We start from the raw sequence: 17855 nt of genomic DNA on the forward strand, positions 1-17855 counted from the left end.
AGTGAAGCTTTCGCCATAGTAGGATTCGTAAATTTGCCTCCCCCAACAACAACACTGTCCTTTACCGCGAAAAGTGCGGTGCCTTTCCTATCGAGGAAAGCCTGAGCTGGCTAGAGCCATTATGGCTGCTGTTAATTCTGCAACTGATGATAGTTTGCAATCAAATAATGAAAGTCTGTCCTCTGAATATGAGAAAGGTGCAGCCCAGGAGGCAAACATCGATCCACTGAGCAATAGCAAAGCCACTAATGCTAAAAACACGGCGGAGAAATGGAATCAAGTCCCAGTGGCCCTATATTGAAAGCCAGGACCACGCCGAAGTTGTTGCAGCCAATGCTGCAGTTCCACCCATGAAGATTAAAGTAGAACAAGCGGAGGAAGAAGATGAATGTGTGGTTGTACAAATAGACGAGGTCGAGGAAGGAAATTTATCCGATATGTCTACAAATAAAGAAGACTTGTCCGAGAGAGAAAAAAGTGCCGAAGGTAAGAAACTTTTTTGTTGTTAACAATATCAGTTAGTTCCTAGCCACCAACTGTTATTTATATTTTACCCCGAAATAAATAAAGTCACCTAAACATAAATTCACATCTTACACAGTCTAGGACTCTGTGCGATCATATATACAGTACATAACCCTGACACCATGTTTTATTATCATTTAACTGTAATAAATGAATTAAAAAAAATACTTGCACCTTGATGGTATATAATTTGCGCTAAAACAGCGTTATCGTGTCGTCATAGGGAATGACAAGACAGCAGCAGTGCATGTCCATAAGGAATTCTGTTTTAAACATGTCCTTCTTGCTGCCTGTCATTATCTCTTAGTGTTGGGTCGAATTATTTTTTCAGGCATTTCACAACAATGAGGTTTTCGTCTTAGACCAAATAAATTCTTTGTGCAGTCGTTGTAGTACATGTTGGTTTCTCGTTCATAAAATCTGCTCCACCTTAAATGTTACTGCAGCATTGCTCAGTTGCCAGTAGATGGTAGGCTTTACTCATATTTCAAATAGCTCATGTGCGAAATATATGTAAATAAAGAATCATAAATAGATGAATGGAATATTATTATTAAGTTTTCTATATAATATATTCAGGAGATATGTTTTAACATTTTATTACCGTGTCATAATATTTTGCCTTGTATTGTATTTGGCCATGTGGTCGATAGCATTTAAGGTGGAACAAATAATTCGAATAAGACGCCGAATTGTTCTGTCGTTACCTGGCAACAGAGCTGCAAACCAGATCGTCTCCGTTTACAGCTGTGCAAAATGTAATCAATGAGATCATTCAAGCCATGTTTTGTTCGTTTTTGTTTTGTGGTTTTATGATGTATTATTATTCTCATTAAGAAAAAGTATTTTATTTTACTGTTTCTTTACTTATGATTTGTATCATTATTTCTGGTGTTTGCAATAAACACTCTTAAGCCTTTTTGTAACAAACTATTCATGTTTTGTCTTATTTGTGACCCTGAACCACAAAACCAGTCATAAGTGTCCTTTGATGTATGGTTTGTTAGGACAGGACTAAATTTGGCTGATATACAACTATTTGAATATCTGGAATCTGAGGGTGCAAAAAAATCTAAATATTGAGAAAATCGCCTTTAAAATTGTCCAAACGAAGTTCTTAGCAATGCATACTACTGATCAAAAATTAATCAAAATCAAAATTCATTTTTAATTAATAATTTTATTTTTGGCTATTGCTACAAATATACCTGTGCTACTTAAGACTGATTTTGTGATCCAGAGTCACATTTGTGATCCTTTTCCTCTGTACTGTTAAAATTTACCTGAATAAATAAATTATTTCCACTTTTTTTCATCCTCAATTATTTTCTTATTGGAGTAAAGGAGACCTTTTTTAAAAGTATTTAAAAAAAAAATTTGTTGGCTGTATACATTTATTTTTCTTTCTTCGTTGGAAACAGGAGTGGCCCTGACCTCCCATTTTCCCCTTTCTATTTTTAGGGGATTGGCCATTTCGCTGTGAGGATTGCAGTGAGGCCTTTGGGAACAAGGAGGATTACCTAGAGCATCGCAGCGAGCACATCCACGATGGTCCCATAGTCTGCCTGGACACAGATTCGCAGTGGGACGACCTGCTCATCTCGACCGACGGAGGCCGGAGAACGTTGTTCTGTGCTCTCTGCGGACAAAAGTTTTCAAGCACGAAAGGCTTTTTTAGCCATCAGTTGAAGCACCGCAACCAAGTCATTAAACAGAGCATAGGTGATGGCTTTGGTGAGGGTGCAGTGAGGCAGAAGCTTTTCGAGTGTAAGGATTGTGGTAAAGCTTATTCCACGATTGGTCAGTGTCTCAACCATCAGCGTTCACATAAACAGGCCTCAAAGTCTGTTTTTCACCAGCTTGCTCATCTAAAGAAAAAGTCATTTCAGTGCCCCACCTGTGGACGCTGCTACTCTCGAGCTTCGGCTCTTGATGCGCATCGCCGTTGTCATGAGGTAAAGCTAGTGAAATCCAAAAGCTGTGAGACTGAGAAACCTTTGTCACCTAATGAAGCTCCAGGTCAAACTGAAGACATTGGCACAAGCTCTGAACAGACTGAGGAGCATGAGCAAAAGGTTTTTCAATGCTCCTGTGGCAAATCTTTTCGCACCCAGTGTGGCCTCGGCACACACCAGAGATTCTCAACCAGCTGTTCAGATGGAAAGGTGAAGGAGGAAATTAAGCATCCATTTGTTTGCTCTGAATGCGGCAAGACCTTTGTTAGCTCTGTGGCTCTGTTGTGCCATCAGCGGTGGCATAAACGAAGAGCACAACTTGGCTGCAACGGCCAGCCGTATAAATGTACTGAGTGCGGCAAGGTCTTCACCTCACTTACGTTCTACAATAAGCACCAGCGACTGGCGCACAGTGAAGAGCTGCCAGCAAAATCATTCCTTCATCAAGTGATTCAGCTCAAGAAGAAAGCTTTTGAGTGTGAGCAGTGTGGGCGTCGTTTCTCGAGAGCATCTGCCCTGCAGTCGCATCAGCTCTGTCATACTGATGTCTTCCGTGACATCATGGAGAAGAAGTCTGAGATGAGCACCGGCGCTCAACCAGTCAAAATATATCAGAATGAGAATGCTGACAGTGGTGATTTTCATTCTCAGGACATATCATGTGCTCAAGTTCAAGAGAAAGATTTGAACTGCAATGACACAGTAGAAGAGCAAGAGGCTGTGGATGTTGATTATGAAGTTGTACGTATCACGGCTTCGGATGATAACGAGAACATCGGTCTTTCTCAGGATCAAAATCCTGATCTCGAGTTAGTGTGTGAATCAGATCACGAGGAAAAGGATGACTTGGTCTTCAACTCGAGTCAAACTGAATGCACATCTCCCCTGCAGTTAAATCCAGAAATGGACGTCAAAATTGTACAGATTGATTATGAGCACTTAAATGATGAACCATTAGTAAATCCAGAACCGATAAGCAAAAGAAGTCATCAAGAGGCAAAGTATAGTTGTCCACATTGTGATCGAAGGTTTGCCAAGGCTTTGTCCTTGCGCTGTCACATACTTTGGCACAAAGGGTGCATGGGCAAAAAATCAGATAGGAGGCAGAAGTTTGACATCTTGACACCAACTAAGAGGACCCTTTTAACGTGCGAGGTTTGTGGCCATGAAAGTGCCTCCAAGAGTGCTCTTTACTTTCACATGGGCAAGCACGAGGATAAAGTAGCGTACAAGTCTATTTCGTACCAACTTGAAAATCTGCAGAAGAACAATATTAAATGTGAAGAGTGCGGCAAGTCTTTTTCCAGACTATCTGCATTGCATTCTCACCAACAGCATCACAAGGAAAGAAAAAAGCCCTTTGCTTGCTTAGAGTGTGACAGGAGCTATGCAACTGCAAGTGGTCTGTACAACCACCGGAAGGTTTGCTGTGGCAGTACCAAAGACGAAAAGACAAAGGAATTCAACCCAACCAAGTCACTTTTGGGCCCAAAGGTTCATCACTGTAAAAAGTGCGGTAAAGGTTTTTGGTCTTTGGGAGCTTTTTGTCATCACAAACAAAACCACTTGGAGTGCGCAGATGTCGAAACGAGGCCTGCAGGTACGCCCGACTCTGAAAACGGTCACATTCGACGCAGGAAAAAGGGCCGTAGGGGTGGTTACAGAAAAGTGCACCCTATGAATTCAAAAGAGGAACATAAATGCGAAGTGTGTGGCAAGTCTTACCACATGCTGGCTTGTTTTCTTAAACACAAGCTTGTTCATGATACCCAAGGTGTCCAACTTGCAGTCAAATCATTTGACTATCAAGTCCAGCAGTTGAAAAAGAACTCCTATCAATGTCCTGAATGTGGAAAAGTTTTCTCCCGTGCTATGGCCCTCCAGTTTCACATGAAGAGTCATGGCTTTGAGACTGGGCTTCCTTTGATTGACTCAGATTCGTCTGAGCGACCTCAGTGCCCGACATGCTATGCTTTTTTTGCATCAGAGTCAATGCTACAAAATCATCAAAAGCACTGTTTGAAACCAGAGGACAGTGTGGAACTTCCACAAGAACATGGAACAGTTGGGATAGAGGAGCGAGATGCATTCTCGCAAAATGCTAAAGATGTTTGTGATGCTTTGCGTCCAGCTGATTTTGAAAGAGAACAGAAAACATCTTTAGCTTCGGATCTGAAATATAAATGTAAGGACTGTAGCAGAAGCTTTTCCGTAATTGGCGCGCTTAATTTTCACAAGCGAATTCATCGCAAAGGTCACCAATCTAAAAAGCTGAAATCCCATTCGGCAAAACCATTAAAGCTTGGCAAAGTAAAGTCAGAGAAGTTTTTGGCAAAAACGTCTTTCGCTTGTACTGAATGCGGAAGATATTTTAGCTCCAATTCAGCTCTTGGCACACACAGGCGATGGCACAAAGACAAAAAGTTGGCCCGGTTCCTCTCAAAGACCAATAAGATACGCTCAAGGAAAAGTGTGGATGGAGGACCTTATTTATGCAACATATGCGGGAAAGGATTCTTTTACCTTTGTGTTCTTCGCCGGCATCAGCTACATCACCCTCCCATGGAGGCTCAACCCCAAAAAGAGCATGAAGTTGCAGAAACAAACAGGGTTTTTACCTGTCCAGATTGTCAGATGTCCTTCTCAAGTGGGTCTCTTCTAACTACTCACTTTGCAGAACATCACAGCAAGCCTAGTGAGACTGAAAAACTACAATCTGAAAACCTGCCTACAAAGTTGGGTCCACCCATCAAACAATCTAAAATGGATGTTGCCAAACGAGAAAAGACTAAGGTGCAACACTATCAGTGCTCCTACTGCACTAAGAGCTTCTTGAACATACGTGGCCTCCGTGCACACAAATGGCAGAAACACAACAAGGTAAGCGAACAGCCCACTGCGCCTCTAAAAGAGCGCTTGGCATATGAGAAACCCATTGCTTCTGAAAAGGTCTTTACTAAAACGTTGACTAAGAAAGAGCTGAAGCCATCTATCGAGGAAGAACCCGTACAGCGTAGTCGAAACATCGAACTCACTAAATGTTTTTTCAAATGCGATAAATGTGCTAAAGCATTTCCCAGTGAGGATCAGTTGAGCACTCACAAAGAGGTTGCAAAGACTCGTCCGCACTGCTGCGCTCTTTGCTGCCGCGGCTACTGGACTGAAAACCAGCTTCAGCAGCATCTCGCATGGCACAACGAAGTACGCCGGCGTCTCCCAACTGAACTGCGATACAGACTGAGCGCTTCCATGGCACCTGGGCCTTCGGACAACCAACACAGATCCGAGACTATAATCAAGCTGCCTGTAGCCCTCGTAAGTCCACAACTGAGCAGCCATAAATGCCAGCACTGTGGAAAAACATTCTTGTCACCTCGTGCTTTGCAGCAGCACCAGATTCTTCACAAAAATGAGGAGCCGTACCATTGCTCTTTGTGCTCACAAACCTTTACCGATATCAGAAATCTTATTGACCACCATCAGGAGTGCTTGGGTGATAAAGAGATAAAAGACAGGAACTCTACTCCTGCAGTAAGAGGCGCTGTTAATCTAACTTGCACTGAGTGTGGGATTTCCTTCAAACAGGATGAAGAACTGCATGAGCATTATATCGAACATGCACGTGGGTTCTAAAATGCATTGGTTTCTGGTACATTGCCTACTACACTGATTTAATTTAATACTTGATTCAAGTTTGTTACCTGCTGTGAGTGTTAGTTTACAGTAGAAGAACTGTTTTTCTTAAAGAGGAAGGAAAATGCCACAATGGTGGAGAGAAAGATGCCTACTAAATTGAAAGCATTATCACAGATGTCTATTAAACCAAATAGTGTGTTCTAATTATTTACATAAAAGTTGTACATTTCTATTACTCACTTTTAAGGGAACTCTGGGTATTATGAAATGTATAGCTAATATAACGTAAATTATGTTTCTTACTGAAATATGTAGTAAAAAAAAAAAAAAAAAAAATGAAAAATCCACATAGTTTTATGCATATTTTGGACTATGTGGGGAAACATTACGACATGAAATGGTTGCGCTCGGTGAGCTATTGACGCTTCCTGTTGCTATTTTTACTCAGAATACACAACTCTGAAAATAAAATACTGATACGATGACCAAAGCTACTGAAAGAGCTTACAGGTGGCAATGGATGTAAGTGTAGGCTTAAATCAAATGTTGTACCATCATACATCGGCCTAAATATAGAGTGCTGTGCTGAGAAACTCATTCAGTGGCTGTGGCATCATGACAAGCATCAGCATGTTCACATCCTGCTAGCAAATCTCTGCCTTTTGTAAGTTCTTTCAGTAGCTGTGGTCTACTAAACGCCTCAAAGGCATCAGGACTGAAGTGGAGAGAACAAAGACGCGGGTCTTTAGGACGTTTTATTCGTTTACAGGCATCTTCCCATTCTTTGCTCCTCTTCTTATCACTAGGAAAAGCAGTGAAGACTTGCATCACATCTTGTTACCCTTCGACTGAAAATTACAACCAAAAAGCGGCACAATGTTCGTATCAGCAAAATAGGTATAAAATTGTGGATTTTTTAAATAATGTAAGTCTTTCATGGCTTTTCCACTATATATTTTAGTAAGAGACATAATTTGTTATATTAAGCCATACAAGTCTTTCCACCCGGTGTTGCCTTTAAAATCTCTTTGGACCTCTGCAAAGTGTTTCAGTATATTTAGGGAATTTTAAAGATTTTCTCTTTTTTGACTGCTCAATTTAGTGTTTTTGCTGCTTTCTGTCATCTTGTACTTTGAAAGAACTCTTATTATAAACTATCAAGGTGTTTGTTATTTAAAAAGTTGCTTTTTTGGAAGCATTACAGCTTAAATCCTTTTTTTTTTTGTTTTGTTTTTTTTACATCATCTGTTCATGCTATTGTCATTGTTCCTTATTTACTATTGAAGTCCTCATTTTACAGCATAAACCACAATTTGAACTTTTTTTTAGATGTATTGAAAAACATTGGGATTGAGGTTTAATGTTTCATTTAAAAATTGTTGTGACCGTACAGAAAATTATTTCCTCGATATAATGCTACGTTCCTTGTATAAATTCCCTCTAGTAATGTTAATGACATTTAAGAATGTATGAATACGATGCAAACTGGTCTGTAGATTGTAACGAGAATAGCACATCATTTGAACAACTGAAAAACCCTTGATAGCAAATTGAACAGTTATGTTATCATTCCATTTTGTCAAGCCTTGGTTGGGTGGTGATTGTGAAGGTTTATGGTTGGTTTGTTAATAAAAGACCATCCTTATCAATTTATTTAAGATTATTCATTTTCAGAATTTCTGAGATTACCCAGGAATTAAACATTGCATGATTTGTAATAATAATAATTGTGGACTGAAACTTAAATTAATGTATCATCAGATTTTGGACCTCAAGATGTTTTACTTGCACTGGAACCTCAATTGAACATGGTCATTTCGAAAGATCACTCCCAAAATACTGTACATCATGTTTGCTGATAGATACAGTGTGTGTTGAATGCCATAAAGGCTTAAAGAGTTATAAGACAAACATTGTCTCACTAATCGGGAGTTGCTCTTGATATGATTGATTGTACTTTCCCAAACCTGCATTTGTTTGGTTTTCTAATAATCACAGGTTTCCACTTTAATGTTTACCCGTGTTTAAAAGAAACAGTGAATGTTGATATTTGAAATAAGAAATTAAATAGTCAATTTAAATAAAAATCTGTCTTTATTCTTTTTCCTTGTAGATAGGCCTTGTTATGATAGCCTGTTTATTCTCCCACTCCTTCTTTAAATACAGTTGAGGTCAAAAGTTTACATACACCTTGCAGAATCAGCAAAATGTTATTTTACCACGCATGTATTTTTTTTTTATTTAGTACTGACCTGAAAAAGATCAATCACATAAAAGACGTTCACATATAGTCCACCAGAGAAAATAAAACTCATAAAAATTACCCCGTTCAAAAGTTGATTCTTAATACTGTGTTGTTACCTGAATGATCCACATCCTTGTTTTTTGTTTAGTAGTTGTTCATGAGTCCCTTGTTTGTCCTGAACAGTTAAACTTGAACCCTTTCCAACAATGACTGTATGATTTTGAGATCCATCTTTTCACACTGAGGCCAACTGAGGAACTATTACAGAACGTTCAAACGCTCGTTAAAAAGATAGATCTCAAAATCATAAAGTCAATGTTGGAAAGGGTTCAAATACACAAAAATACAGAAAAACCAATGAATTTGTGGGATATAAAGGATTTTCTTGAAAAACAGCGGGGAGTTTAACTGTTCAGGACAAACAAGGGACTCATCCAAGTAATAACACAGTATTAGGAATCAAGTGTATGTAAACTTTTGAACAAGTTTCATTTTTATTAAACTATTATTTTCTCTTGTGGATTATTTGTAAACCTCTTTTATGTGAAATATCTTATTCAGGTCAGCACTAAAAAAAAACATGCATTTTGATCCCTCTTATCTTGATAAAATAATTAACATTTTGTAGATTCTGCAAGGTGTATGTAAACTTTTGACCTCAAATGTATAGTGGTGGTACAGAAGCCATGAGAACAAACCAATTTGGTGGTACAGTATAACTGAATGGTATGACACGTTTTTGCATTTGTCATGCAATTTTTTCTTGAGGTGGCTTGTCCTTTTCCAATGGCATCACTCATACAGTACTATTTTTACTGAAGGATATCACTGGAAATAGATACTGACAAATATTGGCATGAATAGTTTATTTTACCATTGAATAAGTACAGTTTTATGAAATCCTAGTATGTGTATTATGCGGTTTGTGATTCTAAAGACGTGGATGACCCAATAAATTTGCTAAAATATGTTGTTTACAACCAGAACACACTGCATGTCATAGTGTATTTGAGAATGTAAGACATTTCTAAAACTATTTTTCTTAATTTGATCTGACTGATGTTTTTACAGCGAAAATTGTGAGTAATAGTATAAAAATATGCTCATGTTCACACACTGATGGTGAGTGACTGTTGTAATAAGATTACAACAAATCATGAAACAATGAGTAGAGAAAATGTTCCAGTAGACGTTACTTGTGTTCAAATTCAAACTATTTCATTTTTACTGACATGAAAATTCTTTCTCTTTTCTCTAGTAAATCTCCCCAGCAATAGATGTCAGGGTTGCGGGCAAGAGTTTACTGACTGGGAGGCCTTCAGAATTCATATCTGTGAACATGTGAAACAGAAGAGAAAAAACAAGAAGAGACAGGTGGAATCTGTTGCCAAAGGAAATGTGAATGGTCTGGGATCTGTTACAAGAAAGAAAAAAGTGAAAGAAGAAAAAGAAACCTATGAAGATGAATCCTTTGACGGTTCTTGTCCTGGTGTTGCTAAGATGTTAAAGGAAGAAGAGCCAGTGTATGCGAAGACAAACAAGGTCTATGCTTGTGCTGTCTGCGGAAAGGTTTATTCCTATCTCGAGTCCTTCAGAAATCACCAGAAACTGCACAAAGACCAACAGCTTGAAATCCGGTGTGAGAAATGTCAGAAAATTTTTAATCGTCCATTGTCTTTCACACTTCATCTGAAACTAAGCAAGCAGTGTGTTCCTGAAGAGCCTTCCAACCTTCACTGTGAACAGTGTGATAAATCTTTTGCCTCTGCTGTGGTATTCTCAAGCCATCAGGAAATGCACAAGCAGAGGCCTTTCTGGTGTAATGTATGTACTAAAGGTTTCAGAAGTTCAGTAGGATTGGAAAGACACTTGCTTGGCCATGGCAATAAAAAACACACTTGCGACATCTGCCACAAGTCCTTTCGGGTACCAGCAGAACTTCGGTACCATTACAACATTCACACTGGTGCCAAGCCTTACACATGTGATCTTTGCCACAAAAGCTTCTCGCAAATGGGAAATCTAATTACCCACCGGAAAAAACACCTGGAGGTCTTCAAAGAAGGAGAAGATGTTCCCCTCGGGAGAAAGGACACTGCTTTTAGAGGAAACAATCGAGTGTCTGTTTTGAAGAAAGTTGTCTTAGGAGCAAGTAATGTTTTTGGTCAAGAAGACGTAATGAAGAAAAATCCAAAAGAAAATTGTGAGAATTATTCATCAGATGAAGAACAAAAATGTTTCAATGAAGAACAAGAAGAGAATTTGCAAGTGCAGGAAGTTGATAGTGACTGGGAGTGTATTGAATGTGGTGCACATTTCAATGGGGAGTCTGAGCTTCACTTGCATTATATGAAGCATGCAAGTGGGGAAGTTTAATACACAGTATGCTTATTATTAAAGTAGCATATCGGCATCTTTAATCAATAATTGATTTTTTCATAGACCAAAGTCAGTATAGTTGACACGTGAGACTAATAGACGATCACCAGATTGCCTGATTCCCCTTTGGACACTTTGTAATTCATTGCTTAACATTAAAATGGTGTATTTTAGATGCAATGTTCTCTGAGAGGCCTTAATTTAGTAAGCAATGAAATTTGACATTAGCATTTATCATTGCTTTAAACTAGTTGTTCACACCCTTGACATGTTCATGAATCTTGGTTGGTTTAAGAAAATGTATTTTATTGCTGTTAAGTTTTGAGTTGTTACTTGTTGCTGGTTTAGGTTGTCGACGGATGATCAATACACCATGTGCTGTTAAACTAAACTGTCTTAAAAGTTGTGCTTTACTTAAAAATAAAGTTTTTGTTTTTATTTAAGCTTTGCACTCTCGTGCCTCTACACTACCTTGGATTTATCTTGTTCATGGAGAACAGTGTGATAAGAACTGTTGTCCCAGGTGCTATTTTTCTCTTTTGAATAATTTTCCATGATCTTATTGGTTGTTCCGTAGTTATCAGTGTGAAATCGGTCACTTAAAACATGAATGCTATTCTTGAACTTTGCAGAAGTTGGTTCTCTAAAGTTGACTGGATGTGAGTACTCCTTATCTTCTCTGCAATGAAGAATATTGTGTTTGCTTTGCTGGTTTTGGCTGTGGGTATGTAGATCTCTCTTATTAATTATTACACCAATTTACAAATTTTCCTACACTGACCTGTAATATTCCATCTTTAACATTAATAAGAAACATACTTATGGAATCCCATTTCCGCCACTGAATAATAATAATGATTAAAAAAAAAAAAAAAGTTTTTCTCAAAATTGCAAGATAGAAACTCACAATTGCAAGTCACTTTTTTTCAGGATTGCGTGATAAAAACTCACAATTTTGAAGTTATAGAGTTCAGTTATTGTAATTCTGAGAAAAAAGTCAGAATTGCCTCTTTATATCTCACAATTCTGATTTTGTAACTCGCAATTGCGAGTTTATATCTTCTCAGAATTGCGAGATGTAAACTGCAAGTTTAGGCTACATCTCGCAGTTGTGACTTTTTCTCTCAGAATTGTAAGTTTATATCTTACAATTGCAACTTTTTTCTCAAAATTGCAAGTTTAGGCTATATCTTTCAACTGTGACTTTTTTCTCAGAATTGCAAGTTTAGTCTATATCTTTCAACTGTGACTTTTTTTCTCAGAATTGCAAGTTTAGTCTCTATATCTTACAATTCTGACTTTATAACAAACAGTTACAAGTTTAGGCTATATCTTTCAACTGTGACTTTTTTTCTCAGAATTGCAAGTTTAGTCTATATCTTACAATTCTGACTTTATAACAAACAGTTACAAGTTTAGGCTATATCTCGCAATTCTGACTCTTTCTCTCAAAATTGCAAGTTTAGGCTATATCTTGCAATTGTGACTTTCTCTCAGATTGCAAGTTTAGGCTATATCTCAAAATTCAGACTGTATAAGTGAGAAACTGTTTTTCTCATAATTGCAAGTTTATCTCTCAATTGTGACTTTCTCTCAGAATTGCAAGTTTAGGCTATATCTACGGTGGCCGAGAGAGCTCACCGTGCTGCAACTTAAGAAAACACATGCAAACTGAAAAAAACGACAACAAATTAAAAAAAAAAAACATCTTGCAACGCAAACACAAATACAGAAACGCTGCAAACACAAAAAAAGCACTGCAAATAGCATGGAGCACAACGGAAATGTTTCAGGGGGACCTCAAAAAGTGATGAACCCATCTGGGACCTGATTATTTGTTCAGTGGCTGTTGGCCAGAGCAGAAGTGTTGTCGGTGAACTAAAAGGTGATAGTTCATCTAGTGATGTGACCTTTGACACCGAAGCTTTGAAGCTTGTATCAAAAAAAACGAAACATCTCACAGTGAAGCACTGTACCGGAGCTTGATTCGTTTTGCCATAACCACGTGACCTGTGACGTCCGAAGCTTCGTTTTCGCACACAACCACGTGACTGCTTCATATTCTGATTCAAATAACACCAAAGACTATAGAATACCCAAGACATGTCACTTGTGTAGTCTTGAATGGGGAAAAATGCAACGTTCATTATGGCCACGAAGCCCCGCCTTCTTAGTGAAAGAGCCAATAGTTGATTAGTAAAGTCAGCGTGTCACTGCAGCTGCCGTTAGAACTCCCGGTTGCTATAGAAACAATCGACGCTTTAAGATGTACGCTCAGTACTGCGCTTGTGCACTGGCTCATCAAACCGGAAAAATAAGTGTTTTTTTAACGCAATTGGAGCACAAGGAACCATATTTATGAGGCAGTTCTTGTTGGATTTCTTTGGAGATTTGAAAATGAAATTTAATCGTAAGCTTGGTAAACAGGTTTGGAGAATTTGATGTTTCCCCATTCAAAGAGATAGGAGCTGCACTTGCCTGCCCGGGAGGCGTTTCAAAGATGGCCACCGAGTGACATGACTTGCCTTAAAGGGACTTTGATAACACAAACCCCTTGCGCAAGTGTCATTCACTTTTTGTTAAGAATAAATCATAATACGAATAAATATGTATATGTGTAGTTTTTTTGCATGTTAATTTTGTAGTTATCCTTGCTTCACAAGCACTTCTAATTAATAATAATATTAGTCAACAGTATTCTTAATTTACTTTGAACATATATGCCTACATGAACCATGCTTATACTTGTATAATTTTATAAAAAAGTTTATTTACAGATTAATTCAAGTAAAATGACATTTCTGACGGCTTCGTAGCACAAATTGATGTATTTGATGAAACTGTCCAAAATCGCTTTGAGATCTGGGACGCGAAAGCAACTTTTTCCACCTTTGACCACAAAATGTCATTAGTGTGCAACGTGTTGAAAAGCTTCGAGTAATAAACCTTTTTACGATACAGTTGAGGGGAAAGCCTCGGTGCTTCGAAAAGCTTCATTTTCCCATCACTAAGTTCATCTTATCACCTATCACCTTTTAGTTCACAGACAACACCTCTGCTCTGACCAACAGCCACCGAACAAATAATCAGGTCCCAGATGGGTTCGTCACTTTTTGAGGTCCCCCTGAAACATTTCCGTTGTGCTCCATGCTATTTGCAGGGCTTTTTTGTGTTTGCAGCATTTCCATATTTGTGTTTACGTTGCGAGGATTTGCAGCGCCTGTGTTGTCAAACCGATGAAGATGTTTTTTTTATTATTTGTTGTTGTTTTTTTCTGTTTGCATGTGTTTTCTTAAGTTGCAGTGTGTTGAGCTCTCTCGGCCACCGTATATATCTCACAGTTCGGACTTTATAACTCAGTTACAAGTTTTTTTCTTGGAATTTTGACTGTTTTTCTCATAATTGCAAGTTTAGGCTATATTTCGCAATTGTGACTGTTTTTCTTAGAATTGTGAGTTTAGGCTGTATCTCACAATTCGGACTTTATAACTCACAGTTACAAGTTTATATCTTGAAGTAGTGACTGTTGTTCTCATAGTTGCAAGTTTAGGCTATATCTCGCAATTCAGACTTTTTTTCTCAGAATTGTGAGTTTATATCTCGCAATTGTGACTTTCTCAGAATTGCAAGTTTAGGCCATATCTTTCAATTTAGACTTATTCTCAGAATTGTGAGACTATATTGCAAGTTTGGGCTATATCTTGCAATTGTGACTTTTTCTGAGAATTGCAAGTTTGGGATATAGCTCACAATTCGACTGTATAAGTAAAAAATTGTTTATAATAGCAAGTTTCTCTCAATTGTGATGTTTTTTTTTCTCAAAATTGCAAGTTTAGACTATATCTCACAATTCGGACTGTATAAATGTATAATTGTGAGTTTAGATCTCGCAGTTATTAATATCTAGCTATTGTGACTTCAGAATTGCAAGTTTATATCTGACTTAATAACTCGCAATTGTAAGTCTATATCTCACAATTTGCAATATTCCATATTACAAAGAAACACAAATCCAAGTAATCAAAGTCGATTACAATGTGATTCCCTTTGCTTTATCTTGCTTTCTGTTAACAATTAAACAACATTTTTCTGAAGCTTGCAGCGCATATGACAAAATCATTGGAGGTTATGAATGTTCGCCAAACTCCCAGCCCTGGCAAATCTACCTTACTTACGATAATGGGGAACGCTGGTGTGGAGCATCTCTGATTAATGACAGATGGGCTGTTTCTGCTGCTCACTGCGAAGTTGCGTGAGTATATCATACTTCATATGCTAAACCTCATCAAACACCTTTTTAATAATCAAAAGGTTAATATATTGTGTATTGTGAATGTGTTCACTCAAATTGATGACTGTAAAACAGCTGCAGGATTTCTAAAACAAAGACTATGAAAATCTGTATTAAAGATGAGTACATTAACCAATCCTTTGAGACTCTTATCCAAGTTGCATTAGAGCCCAATAATGTGTGAGTTCCTTGTCAAACAGAGCTTCCCGTCTTACTGTCCACTTGGGAGAGCACAATGTGTATACTGACGAAGGCACAGAGCAGCGGATCGGGGCAGAGCTAGTGATTCCTCACCCACAATATAACGATTTTACATATGACAATGATTTCATGCTGATCAAGCTGATAGAGCCTGCCGTGTTCAACCAGTATGTGCAGCCAATCTCTCTGCCAACCAGCTGCTCTTTTGCTGAAGAGAAGTGCTTGGTTTCTGGATGGGGCAATCTGCTCACCTCTGGAGGTGAGATAATGGAGACTGAGTAATGAAAATGTTCTGTTATAAACAGTTAGTTCGGTCTTTAAATTTGACTAAATAAAGACGTAATAAATCCATATCCTAATATCCTAATATAGTGTACTATTTAAGAAGTCAGCCATTTGGCATTTTAGGATTCAGACTATGGCTCGATCCAGTTGAGGATATCAATCATGTTTTGTATTTTGAGCCGTCTTTAGAACACATTTTAGTAGTCATGCATCTCCAAGACACACATTTATCCTCCTTTTCCAGTTAACTATGCTGATAAGCTGCAGTGCTTGGATTTGCCAGTAGTGTCAAGGTCAGACTGTGAGGGTGCGTATGGATGGCAAATAACTAATAACATGTTCTGTGCTGGATTCATGGAGGGAGGCAAAGACTCATGTCAGGTATGTTATTGACAAAGTCGTCGTCTTTATATGTGTTAATGAATTTTCATACAAAACCACACTTTTCTCATTTTCATTTTCCAAACTTTTCTCAGGGTGATTCTGGCGGCCCTGTCATGTGTAACGGGGAACTGCGAGGAGTTGTTTCTTGGGGCTATGGCTGTGCTCAGCGAGGCTATCCTGGGGTTTATACAGAGGTGTGCCGCTACAATGACTGGGTCCAGTCCACCATAGCTAACAATTAACGGTTTCTTCAACCAAGTTGGACCTTTTGATTACAATTAAACTCAGATTGTAACAAATAAAAGTGTTTCTATCCTTTGTTTTATATAGATATTAGTACGTTTTTTAGCCACTTGATACCAATTTCAGGCAATATTGTAGATATCCAAGTCCTGCAGCCATTGTAAGTTCATAACACAAAGCCATAAATGTCACCACTGTGATAAAACCTTATTGTCACTCTGTGCATTACAACAGCACCAGGATCTTCACAAGACTAAGGGAGTCACATCACTGTTCTTTGTGTTCACAGTCACAGACTTGTGATATCAGATATCTTACTGATCACCGATGAAGAAATAAGTAAAGGATGATACAGTCAGTTGGTCATTATTGCAAAATGAACACTGTGAGAAGGACATGGAGAGGAATTTATTTTGTGATAATGACTGATTTACATGACTAGTAACCTGATAAAATATTGCCAAAAGTATTGGGACACCTCCTTCTAATTAACAGGTTTAACTAATTTAGTAATTTCTATGAGTACAAATTTTAAGTTTAACTATATAATGATATTCTATGGGGATTGTGTTCTTCTAATTTCACAGCAACAGTTTTGACAGGACCCTCTTCAATTCTAAAGGCCTTTCCACACTAAGCGCAAAAAAGCGAAACGAATATCGCACACGATGACGCTGGAATAAAACAACAGATTCCTATGGAATCAAAATCAACTGCAGATCACAATCAGAACTTATTACAAGCACTTAATGGACGATGTTAAATCCATATACAAGATACATATATGAGAAAAAATGCATTCTTGGTCGACGCCACAAGGCGCGCAGGCGTAAATGAGCAGAAGGCAAAGCTATTAGCGATTCGCCTCGCGTTTTCACATTACGCTCAGTGTGGAAAGGCCTTAACATGGCAATGCCTTTGTGTATAAGGCAAGGTTCAAAAAGAAATAATTGATTCAGTCAGTGTGGATAAACTTGACTTGGCAAAGTCCTAATCTCAGCTGAACACCTCTGGTGTGACTTTAAATGCAGACCTTGAGCCAAAAACTCATCACCAAACACCAATGATTGTACATACACTATATGGACAAAAGTATTGGGACATCGTTCTTTAGAACAGAAAAAGGCACTTCCAAAACTGTGGCAACAAAGATGGAAAAAATTCATGTATTTATAAATTGTTTTTCCATCTCTGTCAAAAATGACTGTACCCATAGTTACAAGTCATTGGTGTTTGGTGATGAGTCTTTGGCTCAAAGTTTGCACTTAAAATCACTCCAGAAATGTTCAGTCAAGTTCCACACTGACTGAATCAATCATTTCTTTTTGAACCTTGCCTTATACACAGAGGCACTGTCATGTTGGAATAGAAAAGGATACTGTCAAAGCGGTTGCTATCAAATTAGAAGAACACAATCCCCTAGAATATCATTATATGCTTAAACATTAGGATTTGTACCCATGGAAATTACTCCAGTAGTCAAACCTGTTCATGAGAACAGGGTGTTCCAATACTTTTGGTAATATAGTGTATGTATTTGTAAATTAATTTTGACCTTTAAGGTCTGCTTATTTATTTAGTGTGCGAACATGTGAAATCTGTTTTATGTCCTTGAGCACAACTATTCTCTTTACCCTTAAAATACTCCTAAATATTATTAACCAATCCACCTTATATTTCCAGTAAGAGCGGGTGCGGCCATTTATAAATT

The 17855-nt window shown here is 38.1% G+C and overlaps 2 protein-coding genes across 2 annotated transcripts; both read left to right on the top strand.

Annotated features, from left to right (window-relative positions):
- The first annotated feature begins 121 nt into the window (after window positions 1-121).
- LOC141343327 (uncharacterized) lies at window positions 122-7769 on the top strand. The gene is given in 3 exon segments (XM_073847923.1): window positions 122-294; window positions 296-486; window positions 1987-7769. Coding segments are annotated over 3 exon segments (4491 nt in total). The 3' UTR covers window positions 6114-7769.
- A 3599-nt stretch (window positions 7770-11368) lies between these two features.
- LOC141342168 (trypsin-3-like) lies at window positions 11369-16230 on the top strand. The gene is made up of 5 exons (XM_073846565.1): window positions 11369-11464; window positions 14836-14992; window positions 15232-15491; window positions 15762-15898; window positions 15994-16230. Exons 1-5 carry the CDS (start codon window positions 11425-11427, stop codon window positions 16141-16143), a joined length of 744 nt encoding a protein of 247 aa, XP_073702666.1. The 5' UTR covers window positions 11369-11424; the 3' UTR covers window positions 16144-16230.
- The last annotated feature ends 1625 nt before the right edge of the window (window positions 16231-17855 follow it).

The sequence above is a fragment of the Garra rufa genome, chromosome 9 (assembly GCF_049309525.1).
Source record: "Garra rufa chromosome 9, GarRuf1.0, whole genome shotgun sequence".
Lineage (NCBI taxonomy): Eukaryota > Metazoa > Chordata > Actinopteri > Cypriniformes > Cyprinidae > Garra > Garra rufa.

Excerpts from the sequence above, each read along its gene's own strand:
- LOC141342168 (XM_073846565.1), top strand. The coding sequence starts at position 11,425 with ATGAAGAATATTGTGTTTGCTTTGCTGGTTTTGGCTGTGG. Across the intron at positions 14,993-15,231 it reads GCTGCTCACTGCGAAGTTGC|AGCTTCCCGTCTTACTGTCC; the intron begins GTGAGTATATCA and ends CTTGTCAAACAG. Across the intron at positions 15,492-15,761 it reads CAATCTGCTCACCTCTGGAG|TTAACTATGCTGATAAGCTG; the intron begins GTGAGATAATGG and ends CTCCTTTTCCAG.